The sequence below is a fragment of the Pelecanus crispus genome, chromosome 7, assembly GCF_030463565.1.
Source record: "Pelecanus crispus isolate bPelCri1 chromosome 7, bPelCri1.pri, whole genome shotgun sequence".
NCBI lineage: Eukaryota > Metazoa > Chordata > Aves > Pelecaniformes > Pelecanidae > Pelecanus > Pelecanus crispus.
In genome coordinates this window covers 34,726,109-34,753,554 of record NC_134649.1, presented here as the reverse complement: position 1 = coordinate 34,753,554, position 27,446 = coordinate 34,726,109, and the positions used below count along the sequence as shown (strand labels likewise).

At 55.6% G+C, this 27,446-nt stretch overlaps 1 protein-coding gene across 1 annotated transcript in view; it reads left to right on the top strand.

Annotated features, from left to right (window-relative positions):
* Positions 1–6,343: 6,343 nt before the first annotated feature.
* TEX264 (testis expressed 264, ER-phagy receptor) overlaps positions 6,344–27,446 on the top strand; it is a 41,516-nt gene continuing 20,413 nt past the window's right edge. Inside the window, exons 1-3 of the mRNA XM_075714423.1 lie at positions 6,344–6,368; positions 7,527–7,818; positions 14,409–14,630. Coding sequence (XP_075570538.1) covers positions 7,540–7,818; positions 14,409–14,630 — 501 coding nt within the window. The 5' untranslated portion in view covers positions 6,344–6,368; positions 7,527–7,539. The remainder of the gene's footprint in view (positions 6,369–7,526; positions 7,819–14,408; positions 14,631–27,446) is intronic.

The following is a 27,446-nucleotide window of genomic DNA, read 5'->3' as shown; positions in this document are numbered from 1 at the left end:
AAAAATATTCCTGGATCTCCCTTTAAATTGTTTCCCTTCTCACTATGGCATAGTTGGCATCACTGGGGATGGGATTTGCACTACTGTGCTCTGTTGCTGCAAAGTTAAGGCTATGTCAGTGTTAGCAGTTCAAGCTGTCTAGTCAAGGGAAGGAGAAGAGCAGCCACAGGAGTCAGTTCAGGCCTCCTGAAGAAATCGGGTCAGCTGAGCTAAGCTCTTCTATGGGGGCACTCGTAAACATGCTTGTCTAGCAGAGCTGCAGTGGTGGGCTTAGACATGGTCCGTTTGGAACAGAAGCCATCATTGCAGTGGGAGCAGTGCACCCTGCTCTGCTTGCAGGTGGCCTGGCCTGACCTGGTTGTAAGCTGAGAGGAACCAGATTGGGCTTAAAACTTGGAGGTTTGAGTGCAGCAAGAAATGTTTCTACCATCTCTGCTAGTCAATAACCAGGGAGAAGTGCACTTGTGGTAGGTGGTAGGGCACCAGTACGCAATGACACTTGTAGGATGGGAGTTCATGCTGAGGTGGAATAATGTCAGAAATCACCTGTGTTTAATAACTTTTATTGTGAATGGTGTGTCCACTACAACATGAGGTAGTAGGAAAAGAAAGGGAAATATCATAGTATTAATAATCAGGACTTCTGAAAGTCCTTTTGGAAGAGCTCCCCCTCCTCAGACTTACAGCAGCTCCCCACAGATGTCCTTTAGTTGGAAGAGGCTCGCGAAGTATTTTTTCAAGACAATTTTTTGCCAGGAGAGAGATGAAAATCTTAAAACAAAAATGCATTTCAACTTCAAATTTGGAGTTGTCATTGCAATGTAATTCTTTACACAACTGCCAGAGAGTTTTTTAAAAGCACTATTTACACGTGTGCATTAAAAACAGGAGCACAACATGGCTATAAGAAATTAATTTTCTGGTTTTGAAGCTAGCAATTAAGGTTGGGACAAATGTTCACATTTGTTGTTCCTTCTGCAGTCACTCTTGTAAAACTAAAGGAGAACCATTGACATGAAAGCTCTGTTGGTGTCATTACCGCTGGGCTGCTTTGCTTTGTAGAACGTCAGCTCCTCTCCGGTTAGAGTGCAATTGTGTAAGGCTCTTAAAATCCTGTTGAAATCCCTGAAGCCTGTTAGGGGATCCCTCATTAAAAATGCTGGATGACAGTCTAAAGTGTCACTTGCTGTAGAGAATGAGCTTGTTGACAAGACTGCATTAAACCCAGCACGTTTTGCAAGCACGGTTTGCAAACCCAGAGAGACACCTTTCACACGTGTGGCTCTCGCAGGATGCCTGGACGTGTGTGTTTGCATGTGCGAGCCCTTCCTAGTCTCCTGTCGAGTTTTTCCCATCACAGAATCACAAAATCATAGAATTGTTTAGGTTGGAAAAGACCTTTAAGATCATCAAGTCCAACCATTAACCTAACACTACCCAGTCCACCACTAAACCAATTAAGGGTAGAATAATAATTAATTTCATGTTTCCTGGCTTGGTGCTCGACAGCATGGCATTGACAGCAGTTTCATTTCAACAAATGAATAATATTTTAGAAAATTTATCTATCAATACAAGAAGCTCCACAGTGGCAAATATTAAAAGTTTATGGTGCCGATGGTAGGTGACGAGAAAGTGGAAGCTGTTATGCAGAGGGGTAAACCTCTGCTGTCCTGTGTAGTGTTTGGGGATGATCTCCAGGGAACCTCCTGCTCCTGGCACCCTAACCCTGCCAGTGACACTAACCCTGTGCTTCAGGTGGCCAGCGGCCAAAACCTTCCTGGCTTAAATACTGAGCCACAGCCCAGTCCTGGCTCACTGGACCAAGCAGCATCCGAATAGCCCTTCGTGCCCTTGCCCTAAGCACAGAGCTCAGTCCTGCCCCCTGCCCTGCTGAGCTCTGCCAGCGCAGCCCCTGCCCTCCGCAGTGCCCTTTCTCTGGAGAAGACTTCTCCAGTTCCCAGTGTGGGCTGGATTGGGCAGGCTCGGGGAGGGTTTCCAAGCAGGTCCCAGCAGCACGGGCGGGTGGCAGGGCGGTGGGAGGAGATCCTCCGACAGCAGGATGGCTGACACAGGGACGCGCAGGTCCTGGGACGTGGCACCTGCCTCGTGGGGCAGGCGTGGGCTAAACTGCATGTCACGATGTGTGGGTGTGTGGGACCACCGCACCATTTGGTCATGCATCTCACTTTGAGGAATGTAGTTCTGGGCTTCTTTGAGAAACAGCCCCTGGCTTCTGGCTCTGCCTCTGCAGGCAGCCTCCTGCCCACCAAGTGAGCAGTTTCCATGTGCCTGTGCTGCCTTCCTTCCAGTTATTCCCACAACTGCCAGTCTCCCTTGTTTGTAAGGGACCAAGTACTGGTCTTGGTTCATCAATGGTAATACAGAGTTGCCGTGTTACGGGCAGCCAAGCAAGGACTTCAGAGTGGAGCCCATCTGTGTTGGTGCTGATGGAAATTCCCCAGAGCTGCGTGCTCTGTTCTAGCCTCTTGCCTGCCCCTGTAGGGAGGGTATTTCCATGCTGAGTTAGTCAGAGTTGTTTGTGTTTTGCCATGTTCCCAAGGCGATAAGCATCCTTACCACATCTATTTGCTTACTGGGCATCCAAAGTGAACTTCACAAAGCTCAGCTCTGGCAGATAAAAGCACCAAGGGCAACTGAGAGAGGAAGGACAATGGCACACCTTGCTGGGCCACGGGAGCAGGGGATGGAGGGTCCAGCAGGTGAAAGCAGAACTGGAAAGCCAGGGTCTGGGCCACAGGCTGAGCCAAGTGCCCCAGCACAGGTACCACGTGCCCCGCTGAGATGATGTGGAGCACTGGGGGAGTGGGGTGCGGTGACTGCGCTGTTGAGCATCATCATTGACTGCTACTGCTGGGATGAAGCTGGAGTCCCTCCATACAGCAGCTCCGGTGGATGGAGGAATGTTGCCTGGAGCCTGACAGGTGGGACTGTGCAAGGCCAGCTTGCTCACATCTGCTCCTGCTCACAACTCACCTCTGTTTCTGTCTGCTGCTAAGAGAGAATTTAAATGAGAATGGGCTGATCTGTGTACCCCATCAGAGATGCGTGGGGCCCAGCACAGCCCAAACAAGTCTGCTGAGACCAAGTGTCTGCCATAGCCAGACACACAGGACCCTCGCTGGAGAGGAAGCCCGGCTGGCTGACACTGTCAGGCACCAGTGGCGGGTGTGCGATGCAGCTGAGCAGGGCTGAGCAGGTGAGGACAACTGGGGAGCCCGCCAGAAAGCACATGTTTTACATCCTTCTGCCTCAGCTCTTCTCGATGTACTGTTTCAGAGTGAAGGCATGAAGCTGTTAAATGAGACCCAAATTTTAGCGTTTGCTGTTGTAATGGGAAAACGTCTGTGTTAAATATTAAATGTGTGCTGAGTTAAATAACTCCAAGGCTGGAGGGAAGTGTCTGATGGCCAGAGCTGGCAGTTAAAGGGCTTTTGAGTTCTGTTCCTCTTCCTGCCAGTGATTCACTGCATGGCTCCAGGCAAGACACGTAACCAAGCTGAAATATTTTCTTCCAGCTGCAAAAGAGCTGTAACGCCAAATACAAGGAGGGCCTCTGAGGTGTAACTATTCCAGTTTACAGAAAGCCTCGAGATCCTCACCAGGAAGCTGCTGGAGAAAGGCAAGTATTACAGTATTTCAAACTACTGTTCATAAATGAGCTCTTCAGCTTCATGTCAGTGAAAAGCAGTGCCTGGAACTGCCTCTGCAAACAGCCCTGATGAAGGGGGTTGGGATGTATGGGAAACGGATGTGAAACCACAGCAGGAGGGACAGCAGCAAACTCCACTGCTTCTTGTTGCTGTCTCTGGAGGTGGCTGCGGCAGGCGGCTTATGGGGTGTACCAGCGGAGGGCAAGGTTTCCCTGCTAAGAGGGTTGAAGAGGCTGGAGAAAGCTTGGTGTAAAAAGAGAGGTGTGAAGGTTGCTTTTATACAGGGGGAAGAAAAGGAGGATGGCGATTATGTCTGGGCCCTTCTAGCATGTCTCTCCTGAAGGAGGAGCAGGAGGTGGGGAAGACTGCTTGCTCCTCTCAGGTACTGTGCTTGGTGCCATTCCTTGAAAAGAAATGGGGACCTGAGGAGTTGTCTGAGAATTGGCAAAGGCTGTGGGCTGAGAACCGGTGTTCCGTGCTCTGTGGGGAGCCGCAGGACGGGGCATGCTCCCAAAAGGTATCGTGAGGTGGGAGCGGGCTGTGAAGCTGCCTTGTGACCAAAGTTGTCCACAGACATCAGAGCTTGGGGTGGTGAGGGGCGTGCGAGATGATGGCGCTCCTGACCAGCTCCTGTGCTGGCTGAAGCTTTGCGGGTCTTCAACGGTGGGCCTGTGGGAACCCGTGAGCGGCTGCTCAAGGCCCTTTCTGGGTTTGGTGCGAAGGGCCCCGGCGCCGAAGAGCAGCTCTGCCCACTGCCCCAACCGGCCAGGCCTTGTGGTCAGGGCCATGATGCATGGCTGCTAAGTCCTCGAGCATGGCGGCCCCTGTTTGCTCAGCGCCCGAGGGAAGGAGCCCATTAACCGAAAGCTCCGGCTGTTACGGAGCCTGAAGCTCAGGGGTCATTCAGCTGGGATGCGTGCCGAGCTGCCGCAGCCTTAGCACAGGGGAAGCTGGATGACACGTCGTCGTTGTTTATCGTTCTTGTCCAGCAGTATCTTGGACCGCGAGCTGGCTGTGAGGGGAGAGCCGCCCTTACCACAGGGGCTCGGGGGCGAGCTGGTCGCCGGGCCTGCAGGCCCTGCACCCACGGCCCCCCTGCGCGGCGCAGTGAGGTGCTCCCAGGCCGTGGGTGCCGTACGGCAGGGAGGCCCTGGGAAGGGCCGGGAGGCAGCCGGGAGCTGTGCCGGGCCCCGCCGCCCCGCCCGCCAAGGGACGCGGCCGCCGGACCCGCTCGGTGGGGGTGGGCGCTGCTGCCGCCCGGCCGCCAGGGGGCACTCTCCCCGGCAGGGCGCTCCCCGGCAGGGGCGCGCGAACCGCGGGGGGCGACCCTGCCCCGCCGGGAGCTCCGCCCCGCCGCTCGTGGCACGGCCCAGCGCCCCGCCCCGCCCCGCCCCGCCCCGCCTCTCCGCCGGCGCCCGCGCCCGCGCGCGCGCCCCGCGCTTCCCCCGCGCGCAGCCGCCGCCTGCCGGAGCCGGGGCGGGCCCGGCGGCCCCGCGCGAGACGGGCGGGGCGGGGCGGGGCGGGGCGGGGCGGGGCGAGCGAGGCGCCGGGATCGCGCCGGCCCGGCCGTCACCGGCGAGCCCCGGGTGAGGAGAGGAGGGGGGCGCCGGGATCCCCCCGGCCGTCACCGGGGCGGGGGTCTCTGCGCGGGGGGGCGGCGGCGGCGGGGCCGGGCAGGCCGGCGCCGCTCCGCTCCGCTCCGCTCCGGTGCCCTCAGGCCGCGGCCTGCTGGGAGCCGGGGAGCGCCGGCCGGGCCCCGCGGCGGCTCGGCGGGACCCTCCCCGCTCCGGCGGCCAGGCGGGTGGCGGGGCTTGCAGCCGGTGCCGGCGCTGAGGGCGCTGCCTGCGGGCGGGCAGGGCCGAGAGCTGCGCCTCCAGGCCGCCCGCCGCGGGCACTTGTTGGGGCCGCCGGGGTCAAACCCTGCGCTCCGCTCCGCCGGGGCGCGGGCACCGGGGGGGGGGCGCGGCCTCCGCGCCGGGCGAGCTCTGCTCCCGCTGCCCGTGAGGAGGGCAGGTGGGAAACTGGCTGTGCCCGCGGCTGGCAGGGAATGGGCCACGTGAGCCGGGGAGAACAGCCAAAAATACCCTCTTCTCCTCTGGGGCCGGCAGTCTTCAGGCCCACGGGCTGGGTGTTGGACTGGCAGCTCACAGAGAATCACCAAAGCCGTGCTTTATAAGTAATACATCTGTGCTGGTTATAGGGAGGAGGCACGGCGCTGCTGGGAATCAGGACAGACGTATAGCTCCAGCCAAGCTATAGGTCTGGGGGTGCTCTGCTCCGAGGTCACTGGGGAGCAGCACTGGATGCAGCTCAGGTGTCCCCGGGGAGCTCGGGGATGGCCCGGGGTGGGAATCGCCAGCAGAGGCAGCTGCAGGACATCACCCTCCTTCGCCACTGCTTTCCAATTTCTGCGCTTCTCGGTCCCCGTGTGTTCAGCTGCAGAGTTCTGGGAAGAAATCTTGGCCTTTGGGGTCCCGCAGGAGAAGGTGGTCCTCGGGACACCCCTCCTCTGGGGAGCAGGTCTAAGGCGACCGGACGCCTTTTGGGTGCTCTGCCATGACTTTGTTTTGCTTTTGGTCTCATGAGTTAGAAAGGAAGCAATGATACTTATTTTTTCCTGCTGCAGTGCTACGGATCCTGCACCCCTGTGGATCAGATGTTGTGAACCGTTCCTGGGCTGAGCTGGTTTTTCAGGTGAGTAGGGCCGTAGCGTGAGACGGTGCCCAGCCCGGTGCTGCCATGGCACCGACAGCGTGGCTGGCAGTGCCAGCTCTGCAGGGCTTTGTTTTGCTGCACCCCTGCTCGCCGGGGTTGAGCCGTTTGCCGTTCCTACCAGGATGTGGCTTTTCTCTCGCTGTGAAGCTGAGCAAGCAGCAGCCGCTGTGAATGACTTTTTTTGGACAAAGTGTGTTTGTAACACGGAGGTAAAGGTGAATTGTTTACTTCAAACTTCGCTTTCAAACCTAGCTCCGGTGAAAGTCCCTAGGGAGTTTTGCAACCAGTCCTTGTGACCAGAGCTGTGTTTCAAGGGGGAATAAAACACAAACAACTCTCCTGTGATGGTTTGGGTTGCAACTCCCCAGAGTGGTTGTGCTTGGTGGGTGAAAACGAGCAGGAGGCGTTTGCCAGGCTGCTGTGTCCCGCAGTCAGCGCAAGAGAGAAAAGATGGCAAACAGAACAGGAAGCCTTGGTTGGGGTTACAAAAACTCTTTTAGGTTAAAAAAAGCCGTCTAAAAGGAATAGTGGTAATTAATTACACCTGAGTGTGTTGAGGATGCTTTTTCTGGCTGGGTCTTCAGCTTTCTCCGATCCTATCTCTGTGCTTGGATCCAGATGCAGGTCTCAGCTCTGAACTGGCGTCGTCCTCGTTTGGGTCATGAAAGGCCTGGGCTTCTAGACTTTTTGATAAAGGGGCTGCCCTGGTCACAACATTGGGTCTGGTATCTATAAATGATAAATTATTTGATTATGGTCCCCTAATCCCTGTGCTGTGTATCTGATGGGTGATGCGGGCTCCCGGGGTGGTTTTTGGTCTCTCCTGGGTGCAAGGCTGGACGCGAGCGGTGTGGCTGGTTCTGGCGAGACGGGGACAGTGCCTCTCCATTCCCCCTCCATAACCACCTCATTCCCAAGAGGCGCTGAAGCAGTATAATTTGTACCTGGTGACCAATTGGAGCAGGCTGATGCAATGTGGGACTAATATACAGGAGGTTTCTGGGGGGTTTCCACTGTCTTTAAGCTTCACACGTAAGAGGAATTGGCAGTGGCTGCAAATAAATAGCTTTAGAGAGCAATTGCTTGTCTGAGTGCTAGCTTAACTCCCCTCCTTTTCTTCTCTCCTCTTGCCACTAGTGCACCAGGAAGTATGGAGCACCAAGTGTCCATCATGTCCGACTGGGTGCTCCTTGGGCTGATCGCGGTGCTGGTCGTGCTGCTGCTGCTGACTGTCTTCGGTTTTGCTGTCTACTCGGGGCTCTTCACCGAGGTGGTTGTGAGTGCTGGCTCCCCACCTGTTGGCAACATCACGCTGGCCTACAAGTTCAGGGTGGGCCCGTATGGTGAATCCGGGCAGCTCTTCACGGACGGCTGCAGTATCTCTTCGAAGCTCTGCTCCATCGGCGTCTACTACGACAACCCTCACACGGTAAGGTGTGCCCAGTGGGGCCGGCAAGCTCTCATGGTCAGCACCCAGGTTCCTGGCTCAGGTTGCTCCCTGACTATTTCAGGCACTTGCAAGCTCATCCTCCGTAGATGAGCACTGGGGTTCACAAGGTCTCCCAGATATGCAGAGGATGCTCTGTGGGGAAAGGCACCCTGAAAGCAGATGGTTTCTTGGATAACCCTAACTGGAAGGCATTGGGCAAGCAAAGCTATCTTCTGATAGCTCTTGCTGAACAAGTTATCAGCAGGATAACGGATCTGGTTATGGAACAGAGGCCAATGTCCATGACCCCAAGGTGAGGCATTCCTTGGCAGATCCCATGGCTGCAGGAAGTGCAGCTGAGACTCCTTCTGGACTTGCAGCTGTGTGGTTGAAAGCAGATGGTCTCTTCAACTTGCTGTGTCCTCATACATACTCTTTCTCTTGTTTCTAGTGCTCTCATGTATTTCTGAGCTTCCCTGTAGTTCTCTCATCCCCTGAGAGTTCTTACTGAAACCTCAGGTGGTGCATGCTGAGGGCTCCTGTCTGATGAAACAGTTACTCTATGATTCTCTTCAGGCTGAGAGGTGAGCAGAAAGTGCACTGCCTGATGGCTGCCAGCCAGAGCTAAGTACTTCGGTGGGCACAGTCCAGGACAAGGAGCAAACAAAAGTGCATCAGAACTTGCTGGGGGGTGAGGAGCCTGGCTGCTGATGCTCGGTGGCATTGGGGTCTCCAGGTAACGGCATGTGGGCATTTGTCTGTGGCAGACAGCCTGGCTCCCCAGTAATTCTGCAGTAGCTGGTGTGACCGTGGAGGAATGCTGGGGGGGGAGGGACAGCGGGGTGGCCAGCAGCCCTGTGCGTGTGCTTGGGCACGTGTGCTGGGGGCTGGCGCGGGGCACAGTGCTCAGGCTGATAGCTCTTGCCCAGTGCTTCTGCTCTGGGGGTGACTGGTCCTGCTTTAGGAACCCTCATGGGCCACGTAGTACCTGCCCCTGTTTTGCTGCTTGCAAGATGGTGCTCCCAAGGGTTGGACCTGCTTAGAGGGAACTTGTCCATGAAAACGTAGTCCTCAGTGGCTTCTTGGAGCGCTGTGGCAGGAAGATATTGGAGATGAGAAAATGCTGAGCTGACTGCTCAGTGGAGCCTGGTACGCTCAACCACCTTGTGTCTTTGTATCCTGTGACAAGCTGACTTATCTTTACCTTCCAGTTTTTGCTTCTCGATCATGGGAGGCAGAGAAGAGACACCCTGCAGTGCATCTTCCTGGCCTGGGAAGGAGGGTGGCAAGGAGGACTTCCCACCCCGAGATGAGCTGGGGAGAGGCAGGGTTCGACTAGATGTGCTTGGACACTTTTGTCTGCAAGAAGTGTTGTGTTTGGAGCGGGTGAGGGATGGGAGCCATGGGGAGTGCCTGGCGTGCTAGAGCCCACATGGTCAGAGTGGCCAATTCCCCTGCCACTAATTTGCATCCTTGTGTTGAGGTTCTCTTCTGGACTTGAGAACCCCGGTGCTGCTGCTTCTTCCTCGGCATCTCTGAGGGCGGAGCAGGGCAGTCGATGCTGTTGGAAGGGCTCGACGTCTGCGCTTCGTGCTGCCATGCTCCAGGGACGTGATGTGGACATGCCTGTGGTTGCCCTGCAGACCTTTTCTGCCTCGGTGCCGTGCCTTGCCTCTCTGTTTGCCGAAGCGTGGGCTAGTGAAAGCTTGTACTGCTGTGGCCTGCAGATACTGATAAGGATATTTGTGGTGACTCCTGCTGTGGCTGGCACAGGGACTGCTTTCCCTGGCAGCACCAGATGAGGCTGGGAAGGAGTGGCTCCTATGTGACTCTGGAAAGTTGGGCTGTCCGTGTGGGATGAAGCTGCCTCATCTTTCTGGTTCAATCTCTTTTCTCCTCATCCGACAGCCGTTGCATCTCTGCCCTCACCCTGTGGTTAGAGCAGGCAGTGGGCCTGCAGACCTTGTCTGTGGGTCTCCGGTGGCCATCAGGGTTTTGGAAGCCAGCTGTTTCTCCTTTCCCAGTCTGGTCTCAGGAGGGGAAGACCACCTCTGCCAGCATGGATGAATGGCACCTGGTGGCCAAGGAGACCTGCCTTGGTGTTGGCGACCTGGGGAGATTTCTCTGCATTCAGGGCTCAGCAGGTAGAGGCAGCTCTCGGCCTGCTGTGGTCAAGGCTCGCCAGGACCTCTGCCTGGTGGCCCAGCTGGTGTCCAGTCTGGACTGGAGCATGCTACCGGATCTGGAGGCCCTGTTTCACCCCCCTGCTGAGGGGCCTGTACTTGCTTGCCCGCGGACTGGCCACTGATCCGGCGTGGGGCACAAGTGTCTTCAGCTGGTGTGCGAGAGGAGCTCCTTGCACGGGCCAGGATACTGTGGGGAGCTGCAATCCACAGTGGGGTTCTTGCGAAGGTTGGTAGTGAGTTTGTTTGGGTCTCTAGATGTTTTGGAGGGTGCATGGCCCCAAGTCTGTAGGTCAAGCTGGGAGATCCTGGTGGTGACACTGGGCAGGTGAATTGCCTCCCTCTTGGACCCTGGTGGACAGGTGGTGCTCAGGATGGGCACAGTGAAGGTTCTGGGTGCTGCATGTTTGTGGAGTGAGCCTGGAGGGTGCTGGAAGCTCTTGGGGACCAATAAAACCTGTAATGCATCTCTGTGACCAGGCGTCCCAACCTCTGGAGGCCATGTGGTTGGCTCTTGTGACAGGAGCCTAATGTGCCCTCAAAGGCTTGGCAGGCAGCACCACAGACCTTGCCTGTCTCTGGATGAGCTCTTTGCTCATGACATTGGGCAGGTGACATTGGCCTGAGCTTCCTGCCTCCATAGGCCCTGTGGTGGCTGGGGCACTACAGGTCCATGCAGGACGTAGCCGTGGTGCCTGGGCGTCCGCACAGCGGCAGGAGTCTCCTCTCGCCTGACACCCATGAGCACACCGTCAGACCTGGGTCTGCCAGAGCAGCCAGGGTGCTGGTGGCACCTTCCATGGGTTCATCTGTGGCTCCTGAATTGGTTCCTGCGGAGATCCGTGTCTCACCAATGGGCAGGCCAGGCCAGGCAAGGTGCTGGGAGTGAGCATGTCCTTGGGCAGGGTGGGCAGAGGACTGCCTTGCCTCTGGGCAGGTGAAGAAGGGGCCAGTTTTGGGTGAGTTGCTTGGCCGGGGACTGCAACACTTGTGCCTGGTGTGCTGGCTCAGGCACCGAGCACCCTGGCGTCCCGTGGGGTGCCCCTGTGTGCTCGTACCCGCTGTAGCCATGGTGCAATGGGAGATGGTGTGCGCTGCTGGCTCCTCATTCCTGGAGGTCCAGTCACCCATGCTGCCTTTCCCCTGGGAGGAAGAGATGACCTCCTCCTCTTCCTCCTCATTCTCAGTGCTCTCCTGACCTCGGTAAAGCACCCACTGGCAGAGGCTGGTCCGACCGGAGCTGGCCACCCACCATGGATGTTGATGTGTCACCAAAAATAGACCTTTTGTCATCAGGTAGCATAATGTCCTTGCTGCCTGCTGTGTCCCGCGATGTCCCTGGCTGAGCGCCGGTGGGCTCTGGCCAGACAGCTGCCTGGAGCCCGGCTCTTGGCTGCCGGCTCCTGGGGGATTTGCTGCTGCAGGATGGCACTGATGACCAGCAGGTGCCAGTGTGGCATTTGCTGGTGGACTCATGGCCAAAGGAGGTTCTTGCTAGGAGAGAGAACAGGGATGCCAGAGCTGGAGAGCAGCAGCCGTGTGCTGGCTCTCGGCTGGGAGTGGGGCTGGGGGAGTCCCATGGCCTGGAGCATGTGGGCTGCCTCAGGGTCGCACCAGGCCTCGGCGTGGCCAGCGTCCCCGGGGCTCCCTGCTGGCTCCTGGCTCTCCAGCGTTCACGCAAGGATGCTCCCTGAGTGCTGCCAAAGCCCTGCCAGCAATGTTTTATGTGTTTTAATGGACAAGATTAATATTAATTTGCACTTTTTTTTTTTCTTTAATATTTAGCAGCCCAGAGGACTTCTCCCTCCTTCTCCCATCTCTGGCAGGAACAAAAATAACTCCTCAGCTCCAGCCAAGTGCTTCTGTTCACATTTAGCTGTAGGCACGTGCTAGGGCCTTTTGCCTGCAGTCCACATGTTCATGTGCTCAGTGACCAGCCTGTGCCCAAGCATTGGATGGATGAGGCCAAAAGACTCTCTGAATGCAGGAATGGGTTTTGCTCCCATCAGCAAAGCTGCCGAATAGGTTAACTAGTAATTTCCAAAACTTCTCTGTTGGGGTGCTTGGGTGAGCAGAGGCTTTGATCAACACCTGCCCACCCCGAAAGGACAAATTCGTTAGGGAAAGGCTGGTTTTAACTGGAGTATTTCCTTCCTCCCTTGAGATGGGCTTTGCCAGGCAGGGGAGGAGGCAAATCTGCCTTGCTGCTGCCCATGAGAAAGCGCCTGCAGGGCTACATGCTGTGATAAAGAAAGTTAAAAGGAGAAAGGAGGAAGCAAACATGCCTGGCCCGAGTGGTGCTGCTCACTCCAGCAGCTCGGGTCCTTCTGTCAGTTGCTCTGGGGCTGGTGGTGAACTGTCTTTGCTCAGGACATAAATGGAGATTGCATGTTTAAAAGAATTTTATCTGGATTTCCCTTATCTCCTTGTTTCACCTGGGCCTTTCCCCATGAATGCCTTTTACTGCTGCCTCTTGCTGTCTTTGGGGTGCATCTGCTTCTTCCCTGCCCCAAAGCAGCGATAGTCGGCACAGCCCTGTCTGCAGCTCCCTCTTGCAGCACAGGAGGGCAAGAGTGAGCCGTCAGGCACGCCAGTCCCCAGCCTGATGGCTGCTGCTGCTTCTGACAGTCTGTTTTCTTCCTTCCTATTTACATCTGCTTCTGTTTCCCCTCCAGGAGGTCCTGCTGTGGAACGTTAAAAGGTGTTTAAGGGAAAGGGAGGGCAAGGAGTGCGGTGTGGGGTAGTTATGCTGCAGGAGGAGACGTTGCTGAGCTTTAGCACGGGCGAAGTTAGGGATGAGGTTGGGGAGTGCAGAGCGGAGATCCTCTTGGGGGGCACGTGGGGATGGGAAGTCTGGCCTTGTGTGCACCCTCTCTCTGCCTCCCATCATCCCTGTGAGAGCTTTGCGATGCCAGCGTCTGCAGGGTGTCTGACCGTCTTGCTGCCGCTGTCGGGCATCCTGGCAGGGCCTGGTGAGTTTTGCCACCTTGTGTGGTGGGAGTTTGGAGACTTTGGTTGTCCAGCCCTCACCAGAAGAGGTTGGCCAGAGAAGGTGGCCAGACTCGTCCATGTGCCGCTCCTGGTTGCTGGCTGCCACATCGTCTCGATATCCAGCAGGCTTGAGAACAGGTGATGGGGGAGCACAAACACTCAGGTGGTGCCCCTGTCCTTGGTGCCCCCTGTACCCCCTCTTCTTCCTGGGCTCCTTTTTTAGGCCAGTGTGCCCTGGGGGAAGGAGCCTTGTCTCTGCCTGCTGGCTCCTTCTTTGAGCATCTCTTTGGGGGTGGAAAGGACAGCAGCTCTGCTGGGGACAAAGGCTGGAGTTAAAGGAGGGAGCTGGGCTCTGATCTCAGCAGTAGGAAGGCACATTGTGCCCTTAGGTGGTATCGGGGGAGGGGGGCAGTTGTTGGGCTTTCCTGCCCCCTGCCATGTTCCTGCCTAGTGCCATGGGTAAATGTGAACTCGAGTGGTGGGACTTTTGTTAAAAATTAGAAATTAAAGCCGCAGCCCGGGTCAGCTTTGGTGTGGGGATGGCCGGAGTCCCATGGACCATCACTGTGCCGGGAGCAGAGCCTTGAGCAACCCCCTTGCTGGGCTGGGAGCCCTGCAGCCTCCTGTCTTAACGGGAGGCATCCCCAAATCTGGAAAGAGAGCATGGTTTATGTTTTATATGTTGTTGGGGTCCAGGATGGAGGGGGATGTGTTTCTCTTTGTGTTGCTACACAAAGCTTGGTGACTGCATGCAAGTCTTATGTGCCTCAGTTTCCCCACCCCTAAAACCATGCCAGACTGAGTGTCCCTACTTTGGAGGGACCCAGCAGCCTCTGGATTTCTCCCCAGCTCAGTGCCAGTGGTCTGTGCTGGTGGGTCGCATGTCCAGGCGGCTGCTGGGGGCAGGTGCCCCTGCAGGGTGACCATCCTTGGGGGTGAGATGGAGACAAGCTGGGCAGGTTGTGGTCACATCTCTTTTTTTTTTGCCCCCACCCCCAGAGTCGCAGGGATATCCTGCAGATGGGGACAGTGGTGAGCATGTCTCAAGAGCCAAGTCTCTGATGGGGGGGTCAGGAGAGACACTTTCTGCACTGGCTGTCACCCGGGGTGGGTTTGGGTGAGCAGCCCGGTGGGGTTTAGTTCTTCTCTGCCACAAGTCCCTCTGCCCTCCAGGGAGGGGAGCTGTACCTTCCCCACTGGGTTGTGAGCTTAGGCTGGGAGGAGCGTGGACAGTTTGGGCCTGGATCAGTCTTGGTTAGGAGCGGGCACCTGGTTTGGTGTGCCCGATCAGGCTGGGCCATTGCATTTACCCTGGTTCACGGTGGTCTCCTGCCTCCATGCTCAGCAGGTTGAGCATTTGGCTGGTCTTAAGCCCCTCTCTTCTTCTGATGCTGTCTGTCTGTCCCCCTTGATCAGGTGCCTCCGGAGAAGTGCCGCTTCGCCATTGGCCGAATCCTGAGCGAGGGAGACACAAAGCCGTCGGAAGACCAAATCAAGAGGTTCCAGAAGTATGGCTTCAAGATCTTCTCCTTCCCTGCTCCCAGCCACGTGGTCATGGCGACCTTCCCATTCACTACGCCGTTGTCCATCCATCTAGCAGTCAACCGTGTCCACCCAGCCCTTGACACCTACATCAAGGTAAGCAAGCGTGGCATGAAGAGCGTTGCATGTGTTCGTTGGACTGTCAGAGGCTTCTCTTGCTGGCAGCTGATGGGGCTGCTCTGACATATCATCTCTTCAAGTCTTCCCTTGGGCCCTACCATCAAGATCTTCTCCTTTTGCAATCTGGCAGGTAGTTCCCCAGCAGGGATGTCCTCCTGTTCGCTCCATAGGCGCAGGGGTGTCTTTTCTGCTGTTTTGTGTTTATGAGAAGCAAGTTCTCATCTGACAACTTGCTGCTTTTCTCCTTAATGCAGAGATAAAAGCTGGTTTTCCCCTTGAGTGTCTTGCTTGTTGTTAGGATCTGGCAGGTATGTGCCCCTTCGGTGTAACGCATTGTGCCATGAAACTTCTGTTTCAAGTGCCAGCCTCACTGGTGGGGCAGCTGTCTTCTGCAGGGGTGGGAGGAGAAGTTAGAAACTTCCTGGCCTGTGGGCTTATGAAGACTTGGTTTCAAGCAATACAGTGAAATTTGTGGCCTTTGGCCCTGGCTACACAGCTGGCTGCTGTGGGCTGTTTGCCCTTGCCCCTGAGCGGAGCAGGTGGCCATCCCCCCTGCTTCTGGTCTTTTTGAAACCAGCTCTGCTGCCTGGCTCTGTCTGCCAGACCAGCTGCAGCAAGGGTGTTCCCAAGCAGCACATCTGACACAGACAACTCCAGATCCAGGCTTTCTAGAGAGCGAGGATGGTCCTGGCCAGCTGGGCGATGGAGGGAAGGGACCATCGTTCCTGGTGGGGGAGGATTCTGGGGAGGGGCCGGCACTCAGCCCCTGGCTTATCTGACTGTCGAGTTCTGCCGCTTTCGTTTGTTCGTGTTGAAATGCACTATTTATAAACTTGCTTTTCCTGGCGAAACTCCCAGCCCTGTGAGGGAACCGTGCGAATCCCTCCAGCCTGCGCTGTGCTGCAGGATGGCTGCCTGGGTGCCAACTCCAGAACTTCAGCCAGGGGCTCTTTGCCGACCCTCTTGTCCACCTCAACCGTAGGGAGCTGCCTTGCTGGTACCGGCAGAAGATGTGTTAACGCTGGCAGTGGGTAAGACCGCTGCTGCTTGTGCCGCCCGCCCTGTGCTGGAGAGCTGGTGGAGAGCAGAACCAGTTCCCAGTTCTCCTTTTCTCGCTCCATCCTCTCTATGTCTCTTCCTGGAGCTCTGCCGGCTGTTTTGGTGTGGGGGGTATCGGGCACTGCTGCCAGCCCTGCGGCGGACGCGTGGGCATGCAGGGAGGGGGCTGGCGCGGGTGGGAGCATCAGGTTGGCTGCAGGAGTGCTCGGCGACGCAGGGCTGACGCTGCCTTACTCGGGGAAAGGTCCCAGCAAGCGCATCTGTCGCATGAGAGGTGGAGTTGTCAGAGCTAAAAAGGGAACCACAGGTTGTTCTGGGAGCACCTGGTAGTGTTTAATGGGAGCGGCCAATTTTGAATTAAAATAAACAACTGAAATCATATGGAAACGCAGCACCTAGGGCCTCATGTGGAGGGAGGGGACACATTTTGATCTCTGCCCCAGTCCCAAGAGCACGTGTGTCAGGGTGCGTGCCTGTGTCCATCCCCGAGCCCTGCAGCAGAGCACAGCCCCCCTGCCTGCATTAGACTGACCATGGGGACACAGGTAGGAAGACACTGGGGTTTCCTTGCCGGCGTGGGGCAGAAGGGAGTGGGTCCTGCTGGCCCCTGCACGCTGCACCGTGGGGATGCCCTGGCTTCCTCCGATGTGGTGTGGGGGACTTTGGAGGCCATTTGCAGCCACGCCAGCAGCATCCCTGCCACTTCTCCTGCATCCCTGCCACTTCTCCCGCGGGCTGGACCACCTGCACCCCTGGGGCTGTGCTGGCACTTCCCAGGGCAGAGGGAGGGGGGGAAACTTTCATGGAAACAGGTGACCTGTGCCCGCTCGGTGGTGGGAATGGGGGTTGCCATGGAGACAGCTTCTCCAAATAGCATCCTTCATCCCACCCCCAGCGCCCGGCTCCCTTAAGCAACCCGAGACAGCAGCGAGACAGAGATTTGCTTTATTTATTTATTTCACGCTGCTCCTGCTTTGAGAAGGGCACTGTTAATGAGAGCTGGGGGTCAGGCCTGCTGAGCGCGCGGGTCCCCTGCTTCCCTCCTATCCCAGCGGCAGCAGGGAGAAAGGGGGTGGGATGGCAAAAGCCAGGAGGCATGAAAGGGGGCTCAGCGGCAGAGATGAACACCAGCTCCCATGGAGAGAGGGAATTAGCTGAAGTGGAGGGAGGATGGCATGGCCACCTAGTCATAGGAAGGAGGTGTGGGAGAGCAGGGGATGAAGAGGAAGGTGGAGGAAGCAGGGAGAAGGGTGGAAGGTGGGGAGGGAGGGTGGAGAAAGCTTTGGAGATGCCAAAAAATAGGGGAGGAGAAGGGGACTGGAGAGGATGTATGGGGCGAAAGAGCTGAGGGTTTGGGGACCGGCTGATGGAGCAGGACTGTGAGAGGTGGTGGGGAAGTCTGGGGCAGGGCTGGAGGAAGCCCCACCACAGATGGTCCTCCAGTGCCCTTCCCGCGGTGTCCCCTGAGGTTAACCATCGGGGGCGTCCGGCCCCTGAGGCCGAAGGCTGGTGGATGTGGAGGGGCAGTGTGGCTCCCTCTGGACTCCCTGGTGCCATGCTGAAGTTACTGGGGATGCCCGTGCCTCAGGTTTCCCGAGCAGTGTGGGTGCAGTGGTGCCGGCTTTCAGCAGCCTGGGCTTTGTGTGTCCCAGTCTGCTGCTGCTGCTGTTATTATTTATAGCAATAATTAAAAAAAAGCCCAGGATGGCAGAGTCCCTTTTCATTAGGGACAGAAGGGAGATGGGGTGGCCCAGAGCAGGAGGCACTGTAGTCAGGCTGCCCTGGCAGCGTGTCTCCTTGCCGCCCTGGCTCTCATGGGGCTCAGGAGCCGGCATTTCCATGGCTCTTTGGGTGCAGCCACAGCCTTCGGGAACTGTGGGGAAATGGCTGCGGCCGTCCCTGGCAGGTAAGAGGACATCCTTCCCCTGGGACGGCAGGCTGGCAGCAGCAGTGACTTGCTGGCTAGAATCGCCTTTGGAGAAGCCCAGGAGAGCCTGCTGGCTCGTTGCTCCCAGCACAGGTTATTTAAGGCACAGGCTGGGGTTATTTAGTGTCCCTCAAAAGCATTTCTTCCCTAATAGCTCCTGCTGATACCTCTCCCTGCTGCCAGGCAGGTATGACCTGCTTTCCTGGGGCATACGCTCCTGCCCCATGGCACAGCTGCCAGTCAGACCTGGCAGTCCCGACTCCTGGGTGCAAAGGAGTGCTCCTGCAAAGCTCTTCCCTGATGGGGACCCTTTCTGACAGCTCTGGGAGCAGGTTATTCCCCTGTAAACTCCCGCCATTTCAAGGAGCATTTATTCTGGCTTGAGCGTAACGAGCTCTCCGTGGTGGGTTGCGTGTGCCTGCATCTCTCTGCATCTGTGTGGGCACTGCCAGGCAAGGTGGGCTTGGATCTCCGAACCCCTGGGCTCCTCTGGCAGCCGGAGAGGAGGCTAATCACATCTGGGGCAGAGCTAGCAGGCATCTCCCACTGCAGCCCTAGAAGTGACTGGCTCAACCTGGCCTCTTTCCATAGGGTTTTGGGTCAGTTTTGTGCTCTCTCCAGCCGAGGAGGATGTGCAAATGGAGGGATGAAGGGGGAGAGCGATGCCAGCGTCGTCCTGGCTGCTTTGCACCCAACCAGAGAACAAGCTGGCTGGCTCCAAACGCTGACTCTGCCTAACTTGGAAAACTGGGGTTTAATCTGTTTAGCTGGTCTTGAAAAGGCATCCTCCAACTTTCAGAAAAAAAAAAAAAGCCTCCTTCCCTTCCCCTGGGCTCTGCACCAGGATGTTCCCTACCTCCATGGGCTTGTGAATCACAGCTTTACAGTGCACCACTCAAGCAGCAGTGGCCAGCATGGGCTCTCTGATGCCAGGAAGGATTTGGGAGGCTATCAGGTTGGCTCCTGCCTGGCACAGGTTGCCACGCTCCTCTGCACCTCGCCCCCCCAAACTACAGGGAGCCAAGGCAGGGTGCTCCGTAAGGTACTAGAAGGACATGGCTTGCTCTCATTTACAGCCAGGGAAATGCATTATTCCTTTGGCTGCTAGCTTGGAGCAAGCTTTGCTCCCCTGGTCGGCTATGGCAATTTAGGATGCAGTCACCTCTTGCCTCTCTCTTTGATAAGCTAAATATACAGAGCTTGTAAAGTCTTCCACTGGCATATTCTCCAATCTTAGTTCCTGGTCCCTTTTTGGAACTTTTTTTGGACCTGTTTTCAGCTTAGAAAGTTCTCTGACTTGTCAGCAGCACAAATGGATGCTTTATTTCAGCAATGGTCTTATCGCTGTGGTGCACAGATCTCTGGTGGAGATTTTGTCCCCTGCCACGGACCACCCAGTCATGGGTTTGTTCTGAGCCAGCTAACAGTGGCTTCAAACACGTGCTACTGTCCTTTGATGGAGTTGTAGTTTCTTGATTAAAAATGGGAAATGGTACCAAGTCGTATGTCTTCTCTGAGTTCAAACGGATGGCACGGGTGCTGGTTTGTTTATCAGTCAAGACCACAATCCCCACAAAAATAAATCACGTTTGCCAACAGGATCTGACAGCTGTAAACACGTGTTGGTTGGCATTAATTACGCTGGTCTCCATTGCTTCCTGGCGATCTGGTCCAGTTGCAGCCATCCATTTATGTTGCCTAGGCTCGGTCTTTGCCTGACCAGCCTGCACTTGCCCAAGTCAGCTATTTACCCATTTGAATATTGGCAGGTACAGGCTGCTCTCTCTCCTGGGACTTTCTAGCATCTCCAGCTGGCCAGAGATCACCCTTTGATGTGCGGACAGCTTGTCAGCTGGGACTTCAGCATGTTTTAAATGTATGTTATCTGGACCTGTGAGCCGTGTGTTATATCTTCCCATGGAAGAGCAAATATTTCACCTGCATCCTCTGCCTGTGTTGTCTGGCTTTGTTCTAAATCCATTGCAGAAATACTTGCTGAATGCTCCTCCCTTCTCAGTGGCGCCACTGAGGTTTCCCCTGGCTGACGTGTCCAGGTCTGTGCCATCCTTCAGGCTCTCCTCCCCTGCCCAGTGCCCCAAACAGCTTCTTAACATGAACGGCTTTCTATCGGTAGGGGACTGGGAACCTGCACGTGGTAGCTAAGCCTTGGTGCCCAGCGCCCCTGTGAGCATGGCTGCACCTCATCTATCACCTCCTGCTCCCCTGACCATGCTGCCACGGCTGCTGGCTTTGCTCAGATCTGTTGACATTGCTTTTCTCCCAGTTGTTATAAATGAAGGTCTGTGGAGCTGTGTTCCCATCCCAGACAGTTTGTGTTTTAAAGGCAAAACCATGGAGCGATCCTTTTGCTTGGCTGTGTCAGGAGACTGGGGTTGGGGGTTGGGAGCTGGTAAAACGTTTGCAAAGAGGGCTCAATTATTGGGATGTTTTTCCACTTAAATTCTTTCTTCTGGCTGATTTAGTTTATTTGTTTAGGGCTCTGTGAATGAAGCCTTTTTAAATGCCAGCTTGTCGTGTGCGAGCAGTCCAGGCTGCAGTCTGCGTGTCTGTGAGACCCGATGGCAGTGGCAGCTCCAGGTGATCAGCCCCGGCCCAAGGTTTTCCTCCGGGGGTCTAGGAGGTACTACAGATGCCCAGCCCTCTCTGCCAGTGCTGTTCCTCAACCATAGCTTTGCTTGTCCTCAGGAATGCCTTTGGTCTTCTACGAGCTCTGGGGACCACGGGCTGAAGACCACTGCCTGAGGTGGAGCCCTTACTGAGCCAAGGCCACTCAAAGTTGCATATCCATCTCCCCAGGGAGGACGAGGAGCAGGATACCTTTATCCAGAACTTATCACTGCCAACCTAGGACTTTGCTGCCCTCAATGTCTCATCATGTGGGCCTGGAAGGACTCATCCAGATGACCTTCTCCCTCCTTGCATCAGTGGGTCACCCTGCAGAATATGCCTGTGGCTTTCTGGAAGATGGAGCTCTCCATCCTTATTTCTTTGTCCGGTGCCCCAACGTGACTGTGGGGATCGGTTTGCGGATGCCTTGAGAGAGGTTTGGGGTGATGGGGAGAGAGGTGGTGCCTCGGCTGCCTGGCTAGGTGGTTTGACCTTCAGTTTAAGCCCATGTGCACTTGAATATAGCTCTGTAGAGTTTCCAGGAAGACAGGAGGTTATCTGATGCTGCTGTTAAGTGATCCTCATACATCAAATAAAAACAGGGGAAAAGAAGAGCCCTTGAGAGTCATAGAGAATTTGACATGTCTAACTCATATTGATGGCAGAGATGAGACCAGAGCTGACAGCAAGACAGGCTTCTGGGCCCTTGGCTAGTGGGGGCTTGGAGTAAGGATGGGGGAAGTGTTTCGGGAGCCCTTGCATGTGTCTGCTTGGGTCCCAAGTTGGGCTGTAGGTGGGGTCACACATGGCTTGCGCGCTGCAGGTGGACCTTGCGAGCACCCAGTGCCCACCGGTTGCGTACCTAGGGGCTGCAGCAGTGGCAGATTGGGGCCATCCCCATCGGTTGTCCCTCAGATGCTGTGGCTATGGTGTGGGTGTAGCCGCAGACTGATAACATCTCCAGTGGGTGGTAATTGGTTGGGGTGGGGAGGTGGCTGATGATGGGAAACCCCAGGGAGGTGTGGATGCTTGGGCTGGATGGTGCAGACTCCTGGTGGAGGGTGAGAGTTTTTTTCCTTTCCAGATTTTTTTCACTTTTATTGGTTTTTTGACTTCATTGTTATGGCCTGACTCAGAGTGGGGGATTGATGATGAGCCAACTCCCTGGTTTTGCCCTGCTGGTGATAGCCAGCCAGCAGCAGAGTTTGGAAATGAGGGGGAAGAAACAAGACTCATCCTACTTATTTTCCCCTCTTAGAAACAAAACCCAGCTCAAATGCTGCTCTGGCTTGGTTTATCCTATGACCAAGGAAGCCCTCAATGGTGTTGTCTTCGTTGCCTGTCACTCATATCTGCGAGTGCTACATACTGCATTGAGTCTTTCTTCTCGTTTGGGAACACCATTGGGCTTGGGGGTATGTTGGGTGTTTGCAGTCTGCTCCCCCAATGGGCAGTGGAACAGAGCCTGGTAATTGCAGCATCTCCCTGCAGCCAGGGAAACCGAGGCACGGGGGGTGTCACATCAAACCTGCCACATGCATCTGAGGGCTTCCACCACTGCTTGTGGCCACAGGAAAAGAAGAAGGGAGAGCAGAAGAGGGCAATGTCAGAGGTGGCTTTGGGCAAGTGTTTCTGGTTGCCTGGGGGCTGGTGGGCATTGGGGCATGTGGTGGTGCACATTGAGTCCATCACGTTCCCTCCTCTCACCTAGGCTTTATGCACCCTGTTTCTGCTGCTGGTAAAAGAGGTGATGTAAGTAGATGAGATTTTGGTCTTGTCTTATTTTAGGGGAAGACAGTTTAAGGATGGGGCTCCCAGCAAGCTACAAGTCTCTTCCTACCCATCCCTGGTTCCCCACCAGCCTGGCTGATGTTGAGAATGAGCACCAGAGTAGCTTGGCCAGCAGTGCTGGAGGGCACCCTTGGCTGGCATGGGCTCTCTGCCGGGAGCCAGTGAAGCTTCTGATCTTGGGCTGGGCAGGAGGAGCAGGGGTGGGCACCACAATGCTCCAGCCTGAGTCTCTCTGGAAGGTGACATGCAACTGCAGGAACTGGAGCGGGACCCTGAAGTGTCTCTGCACGGGCTTGGCACCTTCGCGGGCACATTCATCTCCTGCTGACCTGCACTGACAGCTGGTTGTCAGCAATCTCTCTCCAGCGAGGCCGCCCACTCACTGCTGGTTGGCAACCCCCAGCTGTATGTCACATCACATCAGTCGGCGCATTCGTGGCGACTTCTATTTATTAAATATTTTTAGCCACAAAACCCTCTGAAGAAGTTTCAGTCCTGCGAGCGCAAGTGACCTTGCCTTCAGCACTGCATGGGGGAGCGGGCAGGGGAGGGCAGGATGCCTATGAGGTCAGGCTGGGAGCTGAGACAGGTGGAAGGGATTTTTGGTGGGCAATGTTGTTTAACGCCATAGGGACCTTTGGACCTGGCTTGGGGTCGGCTCATGCAGCAGAGCAGGTCCGTTTAACCTGTGTCTGCAGGGAAATGCGCTCCTCCTGTGCCGCTAATAGAACATATGGGAATCCGGGGCACTGCGTCACGTCTCCTGCCACTCACAGCAGGCATCCCCACTTTCCCACTTCTCTGGAGGAATTTGGCAGCCCCAGGCCGCTACTCATCTGCTGTCAGTTTTTCCCCGGTCCTTGCAGGCAAGCAAGTGGTGACTTAGCGCTGGCCGTGCTTCATCTTCAGTGCTGGGTGCTGCCCTGACGGAGCTAGCATGGCCCACTTGTGCCAGGCATGCCTGTGTGTGCCGGTCGGCGTGTGGGCTGGCTGCCCAGTGTGTGCCAGCACCATACCTGCTGCTCTGCCACCTTGAGCTTGCAAGTGCCTTTCCTCTTGCAAGCACGTGGCTTCTGTTTTGGCTCTGCTATTTGGCTGCATGGGGGCAGGTGTAAAACTGCAGCTCTGGTGGCATCACTGCTTTGAGCAGAAAAGAGGCTTTTTGGACAGCTTGCTTTGAGCTTCGGTAGTTACAAAGGCTCCTTCCCTGCCTCTGCAGCTTGTCTCATGTGTGAAATCACCTGCGTTTTCCCCAACTTCTTGTTGACTCCATGCAAGTGTCTGCCCCAGCAGCAGGCAGAGGAGTCCTGGTCTTGGGGAAGTGGCTGGCGTGGGATGCCGGCTCCCAGCCACTGTGACCTCCCCAGTTCTAAGTGATCACAGAATAGGAACAGCCCAGGTTGGAAGGGATCTGGAAGGGTCATCTGGTCCAGCCTTTCATGGGAAAGGGAGCCTGGATGAGGTTATCTAGCACCTGATTGCATCTTGAAAGCCTCCAGCAATGGGGACTCCACTGCATGCCTGGGGAGGTTGTTCCAGCTAGCAGCTCAGCCCTGGGTCTCTGCTACCATGGGTGCTTTCCTGTGACAGCCAGCATTTTGATTCTATTACCATCCCAGCTCCTTTTCTAGGAGCATTTCCAAAGGCAGCTCCTGGAAGGAGAGCAAACTTCAAGTGCCTGCGTGCCAAACCATGCGGGCATCCCTGATGTCCCGATGGCCAAAAGCCTGGCCCAGTGCTGCCTGTCAGCCAGTGGTCCTGCTGGGGAGCATTTTCATCCCGGGAGGGAGCAAGAAGCCACCTCACTGTCCTAGCTGGGGCTCGCAGACTCGTAACAACTTACCCAGCCTTGCAAAATTGTCATGGAGATGAATCCGCTCAGACACAAAGATTTGCTCCCTCCTTGCCTTTGCAGTGAGGATTAATGATCATGGAGGAAGCCGGGGATATTTCATACGGCTGTCCAAGGGAGAGAAAGAACTGGAATGGTTTGCCTTGGGCAAGGAGGGAGAGTAAAATACTACAGTGCTTTTCTGTCAGATCTCTTTATTGACTCAATCTGTACGTGTGCTCTCCCCGGATGTATTTATAGAGAATCCCAGAGGATGCAATCGGCTCAAAAGGTTTTCTTTGTCAGGTGTTGGAGACGGGTCCAGCTCTCTCAAACAGTGACACTGTCTCAAACCTTGGGGTCTTCCCTCCTCACCAGCTAGTCAATTAATTCGAGGATGAGACTGATCTGCCTCTCTGCAATTATTTTAGCAGGGTCCTAATGATTTTTTTCTGGGCTGGTTCTTCCCCGTAGCCCTCCAAGCCAGACCTTGCCAGCTGTGCTAGGCTTGAGAAACAGCAAAATGAACCCAATCAAATGCGAAACAGCTTCTTAGAAATACTGCTCTTTTCCAGCAAATGCTGTTGGCCCAATTTTCCTGGCTGTGAAGCTCCCACTTTGAAACTTGTGGAGCAGGGAGATAATACATTTGAAAGCAGTGGCATTTTTACCTCCAGAAAAGGGACCATTGTGCTATGACTAACTTGCACTTTTTCAATTCTAGTTAGGTATAAAATGGTAGGAAAAGCCCTGCTTCAGGGAGGGCAGGAGAACAAAAACATTTCTCTTCTGCACTGAGTCAAAACATGGATGGATGAGTCGCGAGGTTGGGTGGTGATCAGATCACAAGGATGAAAGAACAAAATCGGTTCTTGCTCCTTCCTGCGCTGAGAGCTTACGTGCCGTAGGCGAGGCGCTGGCTTTGGGGCTGCATCAGTAGCTGGAGCACCGGTGAGGCGGCCGAGCCCAGCTGTTTGCTCCAAAGCAGAGGGTCACACTGAAAGTCCCTCAGGGTCTCTTCTTTCGACAGGGCTATATATATCTATATAACCCTGTCGTCTCTGCCTAACTGCAGCAGCCGCTGCCCTTCAGATGCTGTTTGAATTGATGCTGCTGTGTGCTGGTGGCCTTGGGTGGAGACAGCAGGCTGGAGGTGTCCTGAGCTGCCAGTCCTCGTGACTGTGGCAGGCACGGTGGTCTGTGGAGCTGCTCACATCTTGGGGAGGCTTTCACGGGCTCAGCGTGTGCTTTTCCTCTGTTTATGCTGTTGCCTGGTGGCCGTCGCTCTCCCCACACCTGTAGGGACTCACAGCCTTTGTGGAGCAGATGCAGGGTATGGAGGAGCATGATGGTTTGATGCAGACCTATGTACAACTGGTGCATCCCGTTCTGCTTTGAGGAGCAAACACCCGGTGCTGAACTCAGGTTGTCCTGACAGGCTGCAGAAAATCATGCTGCCAAATCCTGGCCCTCTTGAACTCCTCCGGATTTGCCAGGACTGGATTCATCTTTGTGGTGTCCAGCTGCCTCTGCCGTTACAGGGCTCCGGAGCAGCTTGCAGCCTGGTCTGTGAGCTCCTTGAAAGAGGAAGGTCAAGCTGTGCATAATTCTTGGCTTGCAGGCTTTTGGAGAGTGCCTGGGAGCCCTCATCTCCAGGACTCCTTTTGTCCCGTTTCTTTTCCAATATGTGGCAGCTTATTCCAGCCTCTCTGCTTCAGCCAAACCGGGGAAAATCAGAGCCTTTAATAGAAACGTTGGTGGTTTGTAATTCCAGCACCCATGCCCAGAGCTGGCAGGGATGACTCCAGGTTAGAAGTGCCCCGAGGCAGGTGATGGAGGTCTGCAGCCTGGTGGGGATGTCTGGGCTCCCTGCACTGCTTCCCCTGCTCCATCCCAGGCGAGCAGCAAGCTGTGGCGAGCCTCTTCACCTCTGTGGCCAGTGGGCCAGGTGGGTAGGCATCTGGCACCTCTCCTCTTTGCCTTATCACATAGGAGCAAGAAGAAGTGTTCGTTCCCCTGCTGTCAGACCACAGCAGGCAGAGAAGGCAGCGGCTGCCTGGGGACCAGCTCAGGGATGAGTCAGTGCTTGTCCTCTGTCACCCTTGAGCTGACTTCTCTCAGGATCTCTTCTGCGGTGTCTGGCATTGATAAGAGACCGAAGGTACCTGTTACCCCCAAGAGTGGGTCAGCACCTGATGGACCAGTGCTTCTGGGTGTGCCAAGGCAGCATCCCATTTCTTTGTCCCCAACTCACCCAACATTTGCCTTTCCTGGGCTCCTTGATGATCTGGCGAGTGTGAGGAGGTGGGGGCTCATGCCTGGCTTGAGCCGTTGCATTTCTGCTGTGTTTTTTGGAGACACATTCTCACTTAGGTAGGGTGCCTCTGCCCTGCTAGGGCTGGTAGGAGGGCTGGGGCTGTTATGCGAAAAAGGACGTGCCTCCAGCACAGAGGAGAGGAACAAACCTGCCTAAGAGGGGGGATAATGATGGAGAGTCACCTCTCCTTCTGGGTAGCAGAGAGACTCTAGAAAGAGGTTTCTGTGCTGACTTGGAGCAGAGCCTAAGTACGACTTTTGGGACAGGATCAGATTCCTGTGGCCACCATGTCCACTTTCTCCAAAGCTCACCTCTTAGGGGGGTTCAAAATATGGATCTCCTGGCCTGTGTGCAGAGGGGGAGCTGAGGGAGGCTTTTGGAGGCTTTTGGGATTGTGAGAGCAGCCCAACTGCAGCAGAGAGCCTGAGCTCCACTCCAGCTTGCATGAAGGCAGCATCCCAGGGGTGCTGGCTGCCAGCCACTCCAAGAGAGCTGGGAGTCCTGAGCCAGCACAGAGAGGGGAGGGACTCGCAGCCAGCCTCCTCTGCCACTGGGATGGCAAAACAGAGACACTGGGGCCACGAAATGAAGTCAGTGGTGGGGCTTGGGGTGTGCTTGTCTTCCAGGTCACTGACATCTGGATTTTGCATGTCTACATTTTGCATGGCTGCATTCCTCCTAAAGCTCAGCAAGGCTCTGCCGGTCTGAGGCTGAGCTCCAAATTAAATGACACTGAATGGTGTGGCTTTACATTTCAAAGGGTCTGAGAGAGCGGAAGGATGCCTGGGAGTTTCTGGTGCTATGGAGTAATTGGGGTGGGTTTTTTTTTTTTTTGGCGGCTTGTATGATGACTGCCGGGTGCTCGCTCCACAGACGGATGGTTTTACCTGTTCATCTTCTGCTAATGTGAGGAATTATAACAACCCTGCAGGGATGAAGGGGGATGACAGAGCTGAATGCAGTGGGGAGAGCAGGTTAGTAACCGCTCTGCATCCCTGACTCTGGCTGCTTATCATAGCGATAACTTGTGGATGGGCACATGTTCACATCGCAGGACCCCTGGAAACTTCTGCTTCTGTTTCCCCCCTTCCACACACCACCAACCAGAAGATCTGGTATAGTTAAAGCTGTTACAGTGTCCGTTTCCCTTATCTTTGCAGCTCTGTGGGGTGGATCCTAAGTGCTGCTTGAAGGTCAAGGACAGACCTTTAATGCAGCTGGGAGAGTGGTCGGTCTGGA